Below are 17,948 nucleotides of genomic sequence, written 5' to 3' on the forward strand. Positions count from 1 at the left end.
TTTGTCATTTTTTTTAAAGTTTCAGACCATAGATGAATCATTCTCATCAAATACACTGCAATATGTTCCTACCTTTTCTAGTCTCAGATCACCTACAAATCTTATCATGAAATCATGCGGTGGCCACAGACTCTGACCACAGCCCAGTGCAGACACGTCTGTCAGGTCTGGTTAGGTTGGGAACATGACATCAAAAGTTTGAAATCTACAAGGACACACTGCTATAATTTTTCCAGTAGATTTTTTATGTTTCTCTCTTTCACGTGACCTGTGGCCAGAGAGAAATACTTCTTCCATTTTGACTGGATCTAATTTTAACTTATGTTTTGTCAAGTGGTTTTTTTTCTTTTTTAAAAACTAAAACGTGATTAACACAAGCACGCCACCGATGTTTCAGAGACTGTCCATTTAAATTGCACATCTGAGAAGAGAATCACTCTTCTTCAAAACACATGACAGGAAGTGTGGGAACAGAAGGGCAACAGAGCCAAGCACCTGATGGCCTTGGAAGCGTTGATGATCTCCTTGATCCGGGGAACGCCCAGGGTGATGTTCATGGAGGCCACGCCTGCAAAGTGGAAAGTCTTCAGGGTCATCTGGGTGCCGGGTTCGCCAATGCTCTGGGCGCAGAGGGCGCCTACTGCAGAGCCCGGCTCCATCTGCGCCCTACGAGGAGAAGACCGGAATGAAAGGTCCAGCAAACTGCTGGGAAGCCTTCTGGTTATCTCCTTTCAGCAGAAAAAATGCAGATGGCTTCAGGGTCAGAAAGGAATTGGAATGAGCCAGGCTGTGCTGTGAAAGAGGAAGAACGGCACAGGGTAATATCAGGTGCAAGAGGAAACAGTGCTCAGAGGGGTCCAACCATGAAAGTGAATGTTGGGTGACTACATGTGGTTACTGTGCGATGACTGGGCCCACAAGTCCACTGCCTCAAGATAAGAGTCTGCTAACAAATAGTACTGAAGGTGGAGGTAGTAGGTGACATTTGCCAAATATATTGGTCGTTTCACTGTGGGGGAAAAACACCTGAAAATTTCTGCATTAATTTCACATCTTGGTGCGTCCTATCTACTCCCTGGACTCCCTAGGCAAGAGGTGACAGACCTGCTCAGACACTGGCAGTCAGTAAGTAGGGTGGGTACAGACTTTTATTTCTGTGGGGAGACAGGAAGGACACATGAGACCCATGTGACTGCCCAGCAGTCTAAGGCAATTAGCATCCCTACCTCATGTACTTGTCCCTACAAGTCTCCAGAAACTTTTCTAACTGGGTGGGGGTGATCCGGTCCAACTGGTACAGCACACGGGGCTGGAAGAACAAAAGCAAGTGCAGAGTCAGGGCCGGCAGCCCCTGGAAACACCTGGGCGTCCTTCCCCCACTGGAGAGGCCGTTTACCTCCGTCGTGCCGTTATCGTTGATGCCGTATTTGTCTCTGGTTTTCTTGATCTTCTCAGAAACCCCCTTAATGAATTTCTTTATTTCCTGAAAGATGACACAGCAAACATCAGTTGTATTATTTCTCAGTAATTCAGACGATATGATGTGTTTTAAAAACTTCAGTAAATATGATGATCCCATCAGATTTTAGTGATAACTAAATAAATATGTAAGAGCTACAATATGGATTAAGTTTCTACTAGAAAATGTCCAAGGAATACACCAAATCACCCACACCCTGCCATATCACTCCTGGTTAGGTGTTTCCAAGGCCGTGTGACTCCAAGGGTGCTCCAGCAATGGCATGCACCAGCACTCTCGCTGCCCTGCCCCATCGCCCTGATACGGTGCATGGGAGTGACAGCAGGATAAGCCTCTGTACCCGCCCATTCTCTCCTCCCTGCGTGCATGCCACACTGCCACTCACACAGCCCAGAACAGAAGTGCACCATTTATTCTTTCAGTCTCTACACTGATTGATTTTTTAATTTCTTTTGAAGTTGTTATAATCAATTTAAACACTGACAAGCTAACGCAGAGCTTTGCAGATGTTGTACACACTTCACTCCCATGCTCTGAGCTTGCCTTTACTTCCGAGGAAACACCCCCGAGCTCAGCTTCTCCCCCCGCCCCCCCGACCCCGCCAGACTCTCACCATGCCGCCATCACTCCCGCAGCCTCACACTCCCCACCCACACATAGAACCTGGGAGGGGCTGCCGGAAGCCACTCTTAACACTGCAAGTAAAACATCAGTATATAGTATTTGCTATTCCTGCTGAATTTAAGAACAGTACTCTAAAAAGAAAAAAAAGGGAAGAAACAAAGGATGAAAAGAGCAGTACTCTTAAGTCTCAGGATGGAGACAGAATGGAGCAAAAAAGGTAACAAGTGTGTTATGTGGAGGGGACACAGGGCAGTGCTAGAGATCACTGACCTGGCTCCAAGTTTCCGGCAGACATTCAATGGGGAAATGCCCACCTGTTTTAGGACTGACAGTGAGCCTGTGAAATACACCCAGCCTCGTGGTCACTCCCAGCACCTCCTCTCGGAGAGTGCTTACAGAGGGGGTTTAGAGGGGAGTGTGCTTTGGACAGCCCAATCCAAGCCCTGCTCCCAGGGGTCCAGCCTGAACCACAACCGATTGTTCTTAGAGTACTTCTAAATGAGCTGAAGGCACACGCCATACAACAGCAACAGTCCTTTAGAGGTCGCTGTCAATACAGTCCTGGGGCCAGCCAGTGGCTCTTTTGATCCAGGGGCATTTTTGAGAATATGGGGAGAGTGGACAGACTGCACTCCCCTCTGAAGCCCCCTGAGAAATACAATTTCCCCCTATGATTTTGGGTAAGTCATGGAAAGAGGGAGCAGGAATGGGACTCTGGCCAATTGTAGGCATCCAGCTGCATGGACAGACCAGTTAGCTGGCCCAAGGGAGGGAATGCATATTGTGGTGACCTCAACGCCTCATGAGGTCTTATTTCTGGACTCTGAGGTTTGCTGAGGGGCTCTCAAAGAGAAGACCAGCATGCCTGCCCCAAGTTTCCTCAGTTAATATCACAGAGCTGAAAATGCTCAAGTTTTGTCTGAAACAAATGTTTTAAAAAGCAGACTGAACCAGAAGTCCACTTTTGCAAAACTAAACCCTACATGTTACCTATAGAGAGCTTAACACTAACCCAGTTCTATCCTAACCCTGCCAAAGTCAATCTCTTGAGCTTCCCATACACTACCTAGCAATTTCTGTTACCACCTTTTCCAAAAGTAAAATAGTCAATGGCTCGTGGGCCTTCTGTCAGCGACTGTACAGCTCAGCAAGACCTATGAGGTGGCATGGCACTTAACCCCATCACTCCAGAGCAGAGGGACTGAGGGGCTGAAGGTCAGGTGCTTGGCCAAGGGGACAGGCCCCTCCATGAAGTCAGCTGCTTCCTCCAAAGTCTGCTCTCGGGAAGGGGTTTCTGCAATGTCTTCTTTGCCCACTGCGAATTCCATTCTGTGTCCTGGGAGCCCAGGTGACTGAGGGGGAAGGACGCTAAGGTATTTGTTCTTCCAGCCCCATGGGAGGGGGATCCACTACCCTTGACTATCCCTCGTTCATGAACATGGCCTTTGCCTTCTTATTGGGAAAGTGTGCAGATACTTGGGGGGTGTATTGTGCCACAGCCATCACTGTATGCAGAAAGGTCCTTAATTGATTTGCAAGAACTTGATAATTCTGAGGATTTAAAAAAAAATTTTATTTATTCATTTTAGAGAGAAAAGAGAGAGAGAGAGAGAGAGAGAGAGAGAGAGAGAGAGAGAGAAAGAGAGAGAAGGGGGGAGGAACAAGAAGCATCAACTCCCATGTGTGCCTTGACCAGGTAAGCCTGGGGTTTCTAATCAGCGACCTCAGCATCGCTGCTCAATGCTTTATCCATTGTGCCACCACAGGCCAGGCCTGAAGAGGATCTTTCTAAAGAGAAACTCTCCAGGCTTGCTTACTGATTACGAGTGTGAGACTGCATTTTCAGATGCAGTCAGTCAGTGCAGACCAGAGAGGAAACTAGAGCTGGGAAGGTGGTGAAGCAATCTCTCCTGGCGTGGCTCTGCCTCACAGTGGGAATATTCAGTCAGTAACAGCCTTTGCCATTTAGTTCTTCCTGTGTCATTCAGTGTAAAGAGCCTCTTTCACACTGCTGATTCCCAGCCCCCAGTCTGCTTGTGCACTGTTGATATGAAAGCCCTCTTGGCTCAGACACTGCCATCTGATCACCAGGTGGTAAGAGGCTGCCCCACTTGTTGGTGCACGGAAACCGGAACGAGAGCCTATGGCTGAGCAGACCCAGGGGACTTTCATCTGTGAGGAACTGCACAAATAGGAGCAGAGGACACCCTAAAGCCATTCCCCAGCTCAGGCACTGGAAATGAGATCTTTCAGCTGCCACTCACAAGGACCCACTTCCAGTGGCTTTGCTGAAAGGAATGACTTTCCTAACACAAAAGTTAGATATTCTGGAGGTTAAAAAATAAAGCTCATTTTGAAGAAATGAATACTGAAACAGGCTATTAAGAGCTCAGCTGAATCAACCCATGCATCCTACAGGAAACTCACAACACGGCAAATGGCAGGCAATTAACCACACAATTGACCAGTTTAATGGTGACACTCATGCCACAGCAATCTGTGAGCACAGCACCAGCCTCTGGCACGGGTGAGGGCCAGGGAGTTTCAGAGGCTCAGACAAATCTGTCTGGCCAGTGGATTTTGAACCCTCTTAGCAAAACTGAATTCATAGATTGTGAGCTACTGAAGGGCAAGGGCATGTTTAGTCATCTTTGTGTCCTCAGGATCTGTACAGTGTGTGACAGTGACGGCTGAACGAGGGCTAAATCAACACTGCTGGGCAGAAGGCCACCGGCCAACCTGGTCAGAGGAAAGAGAGGAACCAGTCCAAAGTGAGGCGCAGGCAGCCAAGCCTGCGGCACACGAGGCCCCTGTCCTGGTGCCGCATGCAGCCGCCGCACGGGCCCGCCTGTGCCCAACACTCACACCATGCCACATGCATCACCTCGGTACACTTCTCATAGCCTGTCTCAGTCAAGGTCTTCAAGGATAAACAAAGAAATAAGTAAATATAACTATGTAGAAAAATAATCACAATCCTAATTTGTTAAAAATCTATAAAAATAAAACAAGGCACTCTTAACTTTAAATATTAAAATCTGTAAGAATTTCTTTTTCACATTCAACTCAACATATAAAAGAAAGACTTTCCCTTCATGTTTTGATTTCTTTTTTCTTAGAGAGAGAAAGAAAGAAAAAGAGAGAGACAGGAAGGGAGAGAGATGAGAAGCATCAAGTCATAGTTGCGGCACCTTGGTTGTTCATGGATTGCTTCTCATACGTGCCTTGATGGGGGTGGGGCTTTAGCTGAGCCAGTGACCCCTGGCTCAAGGTAGTGACCATGGGGTCATGTGTATGATCCCACGCTCAAGCTGATGAGCCTGCACGCAAGCCTGATGAGCTACTCTCAAGCTGGTGACCTTGAGGTTTTGAACCTGGGTCCTTAACATCCCAGGCAGATGCTCTATCCACGGTGCTACCACCTGGTCAAGTGGTTTTGATTTCTGATACACCGAAAGGGATATATTCCTGCTGATTTTATTTTTTGCTGCATTTGAATCACCAATCAGTACACAAAGGTTACCGCTTACTGGCTTCTGTATTCCTTGCTTTTGATTGTCACCATGATTATAAACAGGAAGGAGCTGCCTGAGCAGGTCAGTGACATTAAGAAACAAACAAAAACGTTAAGAGGATATTAAGATGACAGTTCCCTGGAAGAAAAAGGAAGTCAGATACCATGGAGTTCTGATCCACACCAAAGTAGAAGAAAGCAATTCAAAGTCAAAGGTACTGAAACAATACCTCTTCCAACAAAAATTAGTGGGATTCAGAATGATGGAGGGAAGAGCTGGTCCACAGGATAAGAAAGTTGTTGTAGGGTGTATAGAGCGGTAGAGTTGTTTTCGTTTTTATTGTTTATTTATATTTTTGGTAGAGTTGTTTTTTTAAAAAAATCAGTTTTCCAGCTAAAGCACTTTTCCTCTAATAGAAAAAACACGTGAAAGCCATAAACTAAAAAAGATGTGAGATAAATTCTTCACAGCGGCTGGTGAGATTTCACAGAGGCAATTCTTAAAATTATTTTTTGTGACAGAAACAAAGATAACAGAGAGAGGAACCGGTGCGTGCGGACAGACAGACAGGCACGGAGAGAGATGAGAAGCATCAATTTTTTGTTGCAACACCTTAGTTGTTCATTGATTACTTTCTCATATGTGCCTTGACTGGGGGACTACAGCAGACCAAGTGACCCCTTGCTCAAGCCAGCAACCTTGGGTTCAAGCTGGTGAGCTTTGCTTAAACCAGATGAGCCCGCGCTCAAGCCGGCGACCTCAGGGTTTTGAATCTAGGTCCTTCGCATCCCAGCCAGACGTTCTATCCACTGCGCCACTGCCTGGTCAGGCCATTTTTAAACTTCTTAACAAAGGAACACACTTACAAAGTTCACCTGCTGGCAGCTGGCGAACAATTTCTTGTGGGAGGCAGGTGAGTGTAGCTACCATGTGGACTTACCTGCAGGAAGCTGTCCTGGCAGCAGAGGAACTCGTTCTTCTTCATGATGGACTCCGTGGTCAGAACCAGCTCGTTCTTGCTGAGAGCAGGCTCACTCGGACACGGGAAGACTGCCTCAAGTAGTAAAAGGAAACAGTATGATGTGTGGGGGCAATGGAGCAGGGGGGTGACAGCAAAAGCAAGAACTTACGAGAGACACAACAACCTTACTCAGAGTGATCTTTTAGCAACTCATGATGATTTTTCCCTTCAAAACGAATCTTAGATTTTACCTTTAATATAAAAGGAAAAACTGATACAGGGAAACTTACAGAAGAATTCTGGGTTGGCCAGTGGGTTTTGTTTCATTACTCCTCAAACTTTGCCCAAACACAGATTTTCATTAAAAGTGCAAACTGTTGTTTAAAAAACACACAAATACCCCAAATACTTTAAGAGTGAAAATATTCTTCCACCCTTAAACTCATGGAATTTCCCCAAAGCTGTGATGGCTCCATGTCATCCTGATGCATAGGCAGACCATTTATACATCTGGGGTCTTCCCCACTGATAGTTTTCCTCTATTGTAAACAACACTGGGAAAACACTCTCACACTTAGGTCACTTCTGGAGGCAGAGTCCTGTAATTGGAGCTCTGGAGTGACAAGGCACTCCTGTTTAAATTCAGATCAATACTGTCAAACTACCTTCCAAACAGGTGTTTCTAAATTACACCCCCAGTTAAAATATGTGAAAAGTGCCTGCTTTTCAACACCCGTGACTTAGAACACTGGCCTGTTACACAGCAACCAAAGCCCTCTTCTACTGGCATTTGATCACTACTAATACTAGACTTTGAAATTGAGAAAATGTTTCCTTTAATATTTGGGAAAATGATTCAGAGGAACAGAAAAAGGAAAACACTAAGCCAGTAGTTGGGTAGGTACCAGTAAGCATTAAGGGTGTGTGATTTTCCAAAGGATACCTCCATTCTGAAGAAATGTCCTCAGAAACACTCTAACCCCAGATATAATAAGAAATCTTACTTTGATGTTGTCCAGAACCCTTTTAAACTCCAAGGGCTCATCTTTCCCCTCCATGGCTGCGGGGTCTAAGCCGTCCCCCCCGTAAATGAACTGGATGATGTCGCCCGTGGAGCTTCGGACCGTCAGGTCATACTGTGAACAGAGATCTTCGAGGGACTTCACGAGTCTTCTCTAACGGGAAAGAAGCAGAGGAAACCAAGCCCAGCAGCTTTGGGAAGGCTAGTCCCATGTGCAGAGAATGAGATTTGCAACTCTAAGTTCCAAGGTTACTAGCCCTTTAATCACATAAAAACATTTTATTAAAAATCTCTTTTAAAGATTCCCCTGATCCCAAGAACAAGTAAGGCCAAAAGGGCCGAACTAGCCTGTCCAGTGAGATTTAGAATATACTCCAACCTCCAGCACTTTAATGTGTTTTAGAATACATGCAATTTATATCACATCAACCCCAAAGAAATACGCACTGTTTTCCTAGCCTGCTTTGCCTTCCCTCTTCTTCTCCCTAAGGTATAAATTAATGTAATAACTTTGCATTTCTAAACACAACTTAGTCTAGGACCCTTGTGGACTTCAATATGAATTACAGAGGATCAGGTGCAGACTCTGTTCTGGGACACAGGGGAAAGCGAGAGCAGGGACAGCATTGTGTCTGAACCAGCAGGCAGTGGCCACTTCTCAAACCTGCTCAGGGAAAGCCTTTTCCCAGCAGAACATACTCTAGCCGGCGATGTGACGTTGGCCCAGTGAACTGAAGAGAAAGAAACCTTCCTCTCGGCAATTTCAAAACAAAAATCCCTCATGTCAGAACTAATTTGTTCTACATTAACACACTGCTCTGGGAAAGTTGTACTCCACTTCAGAATGTAAAGACAAAAAATAAAGTCAGAAGACATTCTGGCAAGCGTGGTAAAGCATTTTACTGTCTGTTGGGTTTCTGACAAAAGCAACACACTCCAAACTGAAGGGCAATTTCCCATCAAAAGATGATTAAGAAAGACACATCAGTAATGACACAGGAGGCACAGACGGGGCTACAGAGATGGGTGTCTACTGACTCGAGTCCATTACGCCCCGACATCGGCCTTGTTTGTTGCGGCCTACTCATTCACATCTTCACATTATCGATCCTGGTTTCCCATGTCCAAAGGACCATGCTTCCCAAACTGGGATCCAGAGCGGCAGAGAGGGACACAAAGCTACAGCAAGTTCATGGTCCAGCAACTTGGAGTATTAATTTTACTTGGTGTTTATATATGTATATATATGTATTTATACACACACACACACACAATGGAGCATACAGAAATAAAAATCAGACTGAAAAAAAATTCTTTGCTTGTGGTCTTTTGGAAGAACAAAGTAGGAGTGTATTTCCACCCCTTTGCCATTAGAGGTACCTTTGTGCAGTCTGAGGAGTACAGGCACGGAAACCCTCTGGCGTAGCCCTGTCCCTGAGTCTATTATCCTAGAACTGTACACACAGTGGGAGCCTACTCTCCAGGCCCTTCTGCCAGAGCCAAAATAGGTTCTTAGAGCCAATTAGAATGATGCTAATAATGAGTTATGTAAACAGCTGTAAAGTGAAAAGCAGAGTCCTCTCAAAAAATAGAAGGCATGCACTGTCATGCCCATTCTCATGCATTAGGAAACAGAGGCTCAGTGAGGCTCCCTGGTGGTCCCAAGATGCACCTCCAGCCCACATTCTCCTCTAACAGAGCCTTGGCGTCTGTGGCCCCGGTCTGGAGACCATTCGGGGTACATAGGATTTGGAACATTAATATTACCCTTTTCTGTTATTTCCAGGGCACCTATGTTTCTTAATTTTTTCTTTTAAATATCAAGACCAGATCAACTTTAGCTCATGTACAAATGTGTAAACACTCAGTAATAAAAACCCTCTGAGCCCTGAGCGACTCCACTGCTAATGGCCTACATTTGTTCAGGTTACCTGCATGTATCCTGTTTCAGCTGTCTTCACGGCTGTGTCCACTAGACCTTCCCGGCCAGCCATTGTGTGGAAGAAAAACTCAGTTGGTGTCAAACCGGAATAAAAGCTATTAGCCACAAAGCCTTTGGCAGCTGGGAGCTAAAGACATGTAAAAAAAAAAAAAAAATTAAACAAACAAAAAAAGTTCAAGGTCCATCATTCTAAAACCCATTCACATCAGAAAATGCCATACGTTCCAGCTATTAATACCTGGTTAGTGCACTCTCATGACATGGCAGGTTTTACATACGCTTTCCTAAAGGAGAATAAATTTGGCACAACTCATCCTTTCCAGAGACAAGGAAGGAGAGGTCCCAGCCAGGGCTGGTGCCGGTGCCAGTGGCAGGCAAGTGGCTCAGGAGAGGGAAACCAAAGCCCAGGCTGCTGTCCATAGAAAGGCAGTCAGTCAAGGACCCCAGAGGGCAGCCACTGACTGCAGCAGCCTGCCCATGCCCTGGGAAACGATGTCTCCCTAAAGACATCTTCCCTGTGGGCCAGGCTGCCCACCTCCACCATATAAGCACATGTTGCTAATGTTTATAAGGTTTCATTGTGGGGTGCTGTAAATGTTTACCACCATAGTGATGCTCACACAACTATGTAAACATACTAAGTCACCGAACTATACACATTGAATGGGTGACTATGTCACATAAAACGTATTTCAATAACACTGTAAAAAATATGTAAGTATATAAAATGCCATGTGAAATGGCCAAATGGTTGTAGAACTTGATTGGTCTATGTTCACCACAGGACAATCTTGACAAACAGACCAACCTGCTGCTTCCTGACTTTGCTTAAGGGCAGCTGGTGTACACAGCTATTTCTAGGCAAGCACAGATACCCTGAAGTCTAATCTAGCCCAGGGTCAGGGACGGAGCAGTCTGGATGCCCTGGCCTCTCCTCTTTAAATTAGGCTGCCGTACAGCTCTGAGCCTGACAAGCACAGGCAGGTGCCATTTCAATGACTGCTCATCTGCCTGACTTCCATGAACTCTGACCGTGGGCCGAGGACCTGAATTGGCTCTGGGGCTACCTGATACAGAGAATCCCCACGTGTCTCAGTACAGAGGGGATGAACAGACCTATGGCGGTTCCATGAGGAAGGAGCAGTTGGGGCAGCTGGGCCTTAATGGGAGTAGGAGCTGACTCCAAACCCAGAATTTACTGTGTGACTAAATCTACTTTAAGTTCCTTAACTACAGACTTATTAGTTGTCTGCCCTTGGATTCCAGAACATCCTCAACACACGCCTGTCCCTCTCTGCTTACACTAGTGCCCAAACTAGAATTCAGAGAAGTCATTTAGAAGATGAGTCTGAGAATTCCAGAGAACCTGAAATTTCCTGGTTGTTCTAGTGTGGTTTATACTATCGCTATTTTAGTATCCTTATATAGGTTGAATGTATATATAATTTAAGCATTCACTTTAATTACTTAAGTTGGATGGGAACCTGAAATCCTTCTGGAGAGAAAATATACAAGGGGGCATTGTCCAAAATTTATAGCTCTGAATTTAACGAGGCTCCTTCTACACGACTCAGTCCAGGCTGAAGAGGGAGTGCCAATCCCGAGCAGCGCCCGCCTGTACACAACACCTCCTGGAGCCGTTTGGGTGGCAGCCACAGAGCTTCAATTACTCTTTTCTGCACTCCTGATGTCGTCCTTCAAAGTTCTGCCTGATCCACCACAGCTTACCTTTGAGTGTTTCTCAAAGTGAGGTAAGGACCTGTTTTCAAAGCCATCTGGCACTCGGGAGCCACTGATGGCTTGCTGTCCCACACAAGCAATCATCTGTGATATGTTAATGAAGGAACCTGGGGAAACAGATGAGGAAATAACATGAACTGAAGTGCGAGCAGACTTGTGGAATGAAACAGGACCACAACCCAGCACAGCCTCTTATCCCTAGTCAGTGCACGGTCCAGGGCAGAGCTCTGTCACACAAGAAAGGCAGGAGGGAGCAAACGAGCACTTCTGGGCAGGGGAAAGACTTCTGGTGCACCTTCGGGAAGCACCAAGGGCCAGCTTTCTGGCATAAACAGAGGTGGAGGGAGGAATTCCGATATGGGTGGAAGAGCAGGAAACAAAGACACGGGAATGGCTAAGTGTGGCTATGTACCAGGAGCAAAAGTAAAAGAGGTGAACTTTATCTGTAAACAATGTACAGATACAGGAGAAGCACAGGGGTTCTGAATTTGAGCACAGCATCATGAAACCTAATGCTTCAATGTCCTGGATGAGTATGAAATTAAAGTTTTTTGCCTCATCACTAAATATTGTGCATTATTTTATTTTATTTTTTTCTTTTTTTTTCTTTTAATAACTGTTCTTTTTTTAAAAAATTTTTTATTTATTTATTTTTATTTATTCATTTTAGAGAGGAGAGGGAGAGACAGAGAGAGAGAGAGAGAGAGAGACAGAGAGAGAGAGACAGAGAGAGAGAAGGGGGGAGGAGCTGGAAGCATCAACTCCCATATGTGCCTTGACCAGGCAAGCCCAGGGTTTTGAACCGGCGATCTCAGCATTTCCAGGTTGACGCTTTATCCACTGCGCCACCACAGGTCAGGCCATTGTGCATTATTTTAAAAATCCCTAGCTTTTAAAAGAAGTTGTTTTAAAAAGCTGCTCAAAATACCTTCAAACTCAGAAACCCACATTCATTACCAGTAAGTTCTTCTAGAAGAGTTAAATTCCTCAAAATGCAAATAATCCTTTTTTTATGTACAGCTGACCCTTGAATGGGAGGGTTGGGGATCCAGCTGCCCACACAGTAAAAAACCCACATGTAATGTAAGTCAGCCTCCATATACGTGGATTCCCAACTGCGGGCTGGAAGTGCAGTGGATTAAAAAATTATAGCATATAAGGAACCCACGCAATTCAAACTCCTGTTGGTCAAGGGTCAACTGTAAATGATTTAAAAAGCCCTATTTTTATAAACAAAGGGCAGTCTGAAGTTATTTATGACTTACATTTTCCAGAATAAACCAGCCAGCCCGCAGGGAGAATACAGTGACGGCAGCAGCCAGAGAGCACACTCACCTTTGGAGCCACACAGGGCCATGGTCAGGGGGCTGTTGCTTTTGTCCAGCTCCCGGAGGCAGGCGCTGCCGGCGTGGTCCCGGATCACTGACAGCTCCTTCAGGATCAGGGCCTGGGGCAGAAGGGGAGAGTGTGGTGGGGTTACCCTCACTGGCTCTGCTGATCTCAAATGTACAGTCTAACTTTAAGGGACTTTGAAAAAATTTAAGCAAGATGTCAGAATGCCAAAAGATAGAGGTTTCAGTGCCTTAGAAGACCAGGATGACCAATATATACAGACCAACATCTTCCATAAGGTTCCAAAATCAGTGTGTAAGGTAAGTGATTAGTAACAAAACCTTGAATACTTTAAATGGCAGTACTATTGAATGCACATGGCTTTGTATACAGCAACCTATACAACAAAATATCTGTACCTATATTGCTATGGATACACATACATACCTAAGTATAAAGTGTAAGACAGCACTTGTACTATTTATAACATTTGTGTATTTTTTCTTGCCAAGAACACATTTAACTTCCCCAAGTTAACTGTGTGATGAAGTGACTCTACAGGAATATTCTAGTCCCTGAACTCAGCCATATCATCACTCCTTAACTCACAACTTACGATGCCGAATTTAGAAGTTGTGGTTCCATTAAATATGAGTGCTGTCGAGGCCTCAAGTAATTTTCTAGGTGAGAAACATCCATTTCTTTCTCCCTCTGTCTTTAAGACTTAAGTGCATAAAGACTGAACTAAAGGACCTGGCCGGTTTGCTCAGTCAGAGTGTCATCCCAGAACAAGAAGGTTTTGGGCTCTATCTTCAGTCAGGGCACATGCGGGAAACGACCACTGAATGAACAACTAAGTGAAACAATAAATGAATGTTTCCTCCTGACCCCCTTAATTTGTCTCTCTAAAATCAATTAAAAAAAAAAAGAAAGAGCTAATAAAGGTAAATATCTCACACAACTATGCTTTACAATTCACTTCTGGCCCGGGTCAGTTGGCTTAGTGGATAGACCCAGGTTCAGTTCCTGGTCAGGGCACACAGAAGAATCAACTATCTGCTTCTTTCCTGCTCCTTCTCCTCTGCCTCTTTCTATTCCTCCCCCACAGCCAGTGGCTCAGTAGGTCCAAGCATCAGCACCAGACACTAAAAACAGCTTAGCTGATTCAAGCATTGGCCCTAGACGGGGTTTGCCAGGTGGATCCCAGTTGCGGAACAGGTGGGAGTCTGTCTCACTAGCTCCCCTCCTCTCATTAAAAAAAATAATAAGGCCCTGGCCGGTTGGCTCAGCGGTAGAGCGTCGGCCTAGCGTGCGGAGGACCCGGGTTCGATTCCCGGCCAGGGCACATAGGAGAAGCGCCCATTTGCTTCTCCACCCCTCCGCCGCGCCTTCCTCTCTGTCTCTCTCTTCCCCTCCTGCAGCCAAGGCTCCATTGGAGCAAGGATGGCCCGGGCGCTGGGGTTGGCTCTGTGGCCTCTGCCTCAGACGCTAGAGTGGCTCTGGTCGCAACATGGCGATGCCCAGGATGGGCAGAGCATCGCCCCCTGGTGGGTGTGCCGGGTGGATCCCGGTCGGGCGCATGCGGGAGTCTGTCTGACTGTCTCTCCCTGTTTCCAGCTTCAGAAAAATGCAAAAAAAAAAAAAAAAAAAAAAAAAATTCACTTCTAGTCTGGCCGATAGCTCTGTTGGTTAAAGCAGTCTATAAGCACAAAGGTTGCCAGTTTGATCCCTGGTCAGAGCACATACAGGAACAGATCGATGTTTTTGTGTCTCTCTTTCTCTCTAATAAAATATTCACTTCATCAGAAAATTTCTTACTGCTTAAAGAGCCTTTCTTCCGTACTTAGGTAGGTCAAAGCTCTGAGACCAAGGCTCCTGGGGAAGCAGAGGAGGACTGTCACCAGTACAGTCAGACTGCTGACCCAGGCTGCTCTAGGGGAAATGCAGGGCTCCCAAAGGATGGAGCAACTGATTCTGACATGTGCTGCTCCTGTTCTCAGCTAACCTAGTTTGAAATTTTTCGGGATATGACTCTCGACATGAATTTTCCATCTTCTGTACCCAAGTATCTTTCAAACATCATCCACTTAAACAGCTGTGGCACCAGCTCTAGTCAAACGGTGTCAAAAATAGAAAGGGCAGAAGCACTTAAGTACCAGCTCCATAAGGGCCAAGCATGTTGTGGGATCAAGGGCAGTCCCGTGTGGCCACATGAAGAGCAAGGGCTGTTTCCACCACTTAGAATGCGACAGCTGAAAGGGATGTAAGGGACTTGTTGAAGGCCCTCCCTCTTAGACAAACAAGGACAGGCACAAGCAGCACAGGGCCAAGACGAGACTGAAGCCACTGCCTTTACTTCCCTTCTCCTTAAGGCTCACTGCACAACCCTGTGAGCACAAAGGGGCTGAACTGACGGACACAAAGCGCACTCACCTCCAGGGTCTCCTCAGCGGTGCAACCAGGCTGCTGCTGCAGCTTGCCTGTGTTCAGGGCTTCGATATACTCATCACATTTTTTGTAGCCAGCATTCAGCAGCTCATACTTGGCCTTTAGCAGCCCTTGACCTGGTGTGACATCACCAATCCCAATTGAGAACCCACGGTTTGCTATAGAAAAGTTGGTAAATAAAGCAGAAAGAGAGAGTCATGGATGCCAGTCAATGTTTTGTGGAAACAAGTTGATACCTTCAGAGAATTTGCCATAATTCAATTAAATTTAAATATACTGTATTAGCCCCTAGGGAGTTACACAAACACGACTAAAACTAACTATCTCCTCTCTGAGACCTTACAGCTTAGTGGGGAGGACGGTGATATCCCAACTAACAATAATATAAAAGCAGACTGCCCTTAATACTGGAGAGCAAGCTGAAAGAGCCAGCTATGGAAAGTGAGCAACTGACTTCTGGTTCTAAGGCAGCATCACAGGGACCTAGATTCTTTCCCACACCCCCAAATCCTGGCTCTCTTCAAAAAATAATTCCAGAACACAGAGACTAAGAAACAAATGTAAACTCCTCCTTGATGGAACTATGCCCCATCAATAAACCTAACCCTTATATATGTAGAAAGTGAGCAGATGAGAAGTGGGGAATAAGATGCCTAAGGTGGCTATGGAAATGAGGACCAACAGAAAGGCGCAGAGGCTAGATCACCAGGTTCTGCAGGTGACGGTGTATGTGCTGAAAACAGAAACCCAGTGTAAAGTCTGCATAAAAAACAGGCCCCAGGCCCTTCCTTACCCCTGTGGGAGACTGGGGTTTACTACCCAATAAATGGATGTCGAGACTCTGGGTTGGGGGTTACTAAGGTGCAGACAGATGGGGATGACTGAAAATCAGCCACTGAGGGAAAGTCTTCATATTCCACAACTAAAGAGTCCTTGGCCTCTCTCCCTATCCAGCTCCCAGAATCCTGGCAGCCAGGTCTCCATCCTTGGTAAGGAGGGTGAGACTGAAGTATATCTCTGGAGAAACCACGTCTCTTTGGAGAAAAGCAGTACTGATAGGGAGACTGGGTAGTTCCACAATCAAAAACTGGTTTCCAGCTCAGTAAGAAACCCAGAGGTCTATCAACCAACCAGCTCCATTTTCAATCAGTGTTTTAGTGCCTCACTCAGAAAATAGCAATGATAGCCAGGGAACCAGATATTTGAGGAAAATCTTTACCACAAAAGACAGAAGACAAGAAACATGCAGAAAAAAGACAATATTCAAGGAGCAAATAAAATAAAACTGAGTGATATTCTCTCAGACCGACAGAGAAGATATTTCTGGGGAGCAAGAACAGGAAGTCTTAGAAAAAAAGGAAAAGGAAGTAAATAACTAACTATGGATAAGAACAGTGGCTGGAAAGTAAATATATGATAGTGAAAAGATGTTTAAATCAATAGAAGTATTAAAAGATAATACAAATCCTGAAACAAACAAACAAAAAAATGGACAAGGAAAAGAAGATAATAAGAGTCAATCCAGGAACTCTAATAGGCAGTTAACAAAAATTCCAAAAAGATGCCTGACCAGGCAGTGCCTCAGTGGATAGAGTGTCCAACTGGGATGCTGAGGATTGAGGTTCAAAACCCTGAAGTTGCCGGCTTGAGTGTGGGATCATCTGGCATGAGCGTGGGATTATTTGGCTTGAGTAGTGGCTCATTGGCTTGAGCATGGGATCATAGACATGACTCCATGATCGCTGGCTTGAAGCCCAAGGAAGCTGGCTTGAGCCCAGGTAAGCAAGTGGTCACTGGCTTGGCTGGAGCCCCTGGGTCCAAGCACATATGAGAAGCAATCAATGAACAACAAAAGTGCTACAACAGAGAGTTGATGCTTCTTATCTCTCTCCCTTGTCTGTCTGTCCATGCCTCTCTTACTTTCTTGCTAAACAAACAACTAAAAAAAAAGAATTCTATAAAGAAAGACCAGAGGAAATAAAGAAGAGAAAGTTATTGGAAAAATAATAGAAGAAAACTTCTGGACCCGAAGGACACACAGTTGCAGATTAAGAGTTTACAGAGTGGTGAGCACAATGAATTTTAGAACACCCATGTCAAAGATATACCACTGTGAACATTCAGGGTGCCAAAAACAAAGACAGGATTCTTAAAGCTTTCAGAATAAAAAGACAATTCAAATACATAAACTTGGAAATAAGAATGAAAATACACTTTAACAGCAACCCTGAAAGCTAGAAAAAAATAGGACAATAGCTTCAAAATTCTGACGGAAGTAATTTTCAATCGAGAAGTCTATATCTAGCCAGCCAAAGAATCAATCAGGTATAAAAGTATATGAAAAATATTTTTGGGCAACAAGAATCTCTTGCCTGACCAGGCGGTGGTGCAGTGGATAGAGTGTCGGACTGGGATGCAGAAGACCCAGGTTTGAGACCCCGAGGTCACCAGCTTGAGCATGGGCTCATATGGTTTGAACAAAAAGCTCACCAGCTTGGACCCAAGGTCGCTGGCTTGAGCAAAGGGTTACTCGGTCTGCTGAAGGCCCGCGGTCAAGGCACATATGAGAAAGCAATCAATGGACAACTGGGGTGTCGCAATGAAAGAATGATGATTGATGCTTCTCATCTCTCTCCATTCCTGTCTATCTGTCCCTGTCTATCCCTCTCTCTGACTATCTCTCTGTCCCTGTAAAAAAATAAAATTAAATTAAAAAAAAAAGAATGGCTCAATAAAGCCAATAAAAAATAATTAAAAAAAAGAATCTCTTGACCCATGGCATGCTCAAACCATGAGTAAATAAAGGAAACATCACAGTGCAAAGATAGCAGGGAAATACTGAGTAATCTAGTAGGGCTAAATCACAGAAAGCCCAGAGGGCTATA

General features: G+C 45.2%; 1 protein-coding gene across 2 annotated transcripts in view; it reads right to left on the minus strand.

Moving 5' to 3' along the window:
- POLR3A (RNA polymerase III subunit A) overlaps positions 1 to 17,948 on the minus strand; it is a 48,694-nt gene that overhangs the window by 7,098 nt on the left and 23,648 nt on the right. For both annotated transcript variants that reach the window (XM_066242930.1, XM_066242931.1), the window contains exons 16-24: positions 15,049 to 15,221; positions 12,619 to 12,730; positions 11,272 to 11,390; positions 9,533 to 9,670; positions 7,585 to 7,755; positions 6,560 to 6,673; positions 1,397 to 1,483; positions 1,227 to 1,309; positions 496 to 666 (exon numbers count right to left, since the gene is read on the minus strand). In XM_066242930.1, coding sequence (XP_066099027.1) covers positions 496 to 666; positions 1,227 to 1,309; positions 1,397 to 1,483; positions 6,560 to 6,673; positions 7,585 to 7,755; positions 9,533 to 9,670; positions 11,272 to 11,390; positions 12,619 to 12,730; positions 15,049 to 15,221 — 1,168 coding nt within the window. The remainder of the gene's footprint in view (positions 1 to 495; positions 667 to 1,226; positions 1,310 to 1,396; positions 1,484 to 6,559; positions 6,674 to 7,584; positions 7,756 to 9,532; positions 9,671 to 11,271; positions 11,391 to 12,618; positions 12,731 to 15,048; positions 15,222 to 17,948) is intronic.

Source organism: Saccopteryx bilineata, chromosome 9 (assembly GCF_036850765.1).
Source record: "Saccopteryx bilineata isolate mSacBil1 chromosome 9, mSacBil1_pri_phased_curated, whole genome shotgun sequence".
NCBI classification, from domain to species: Eukaryota; Metazoa; Chordata; class Mammalia; order Chiroptera; family Emballonuridae; genus Saccopteryx; species Saccopteryx bilineata.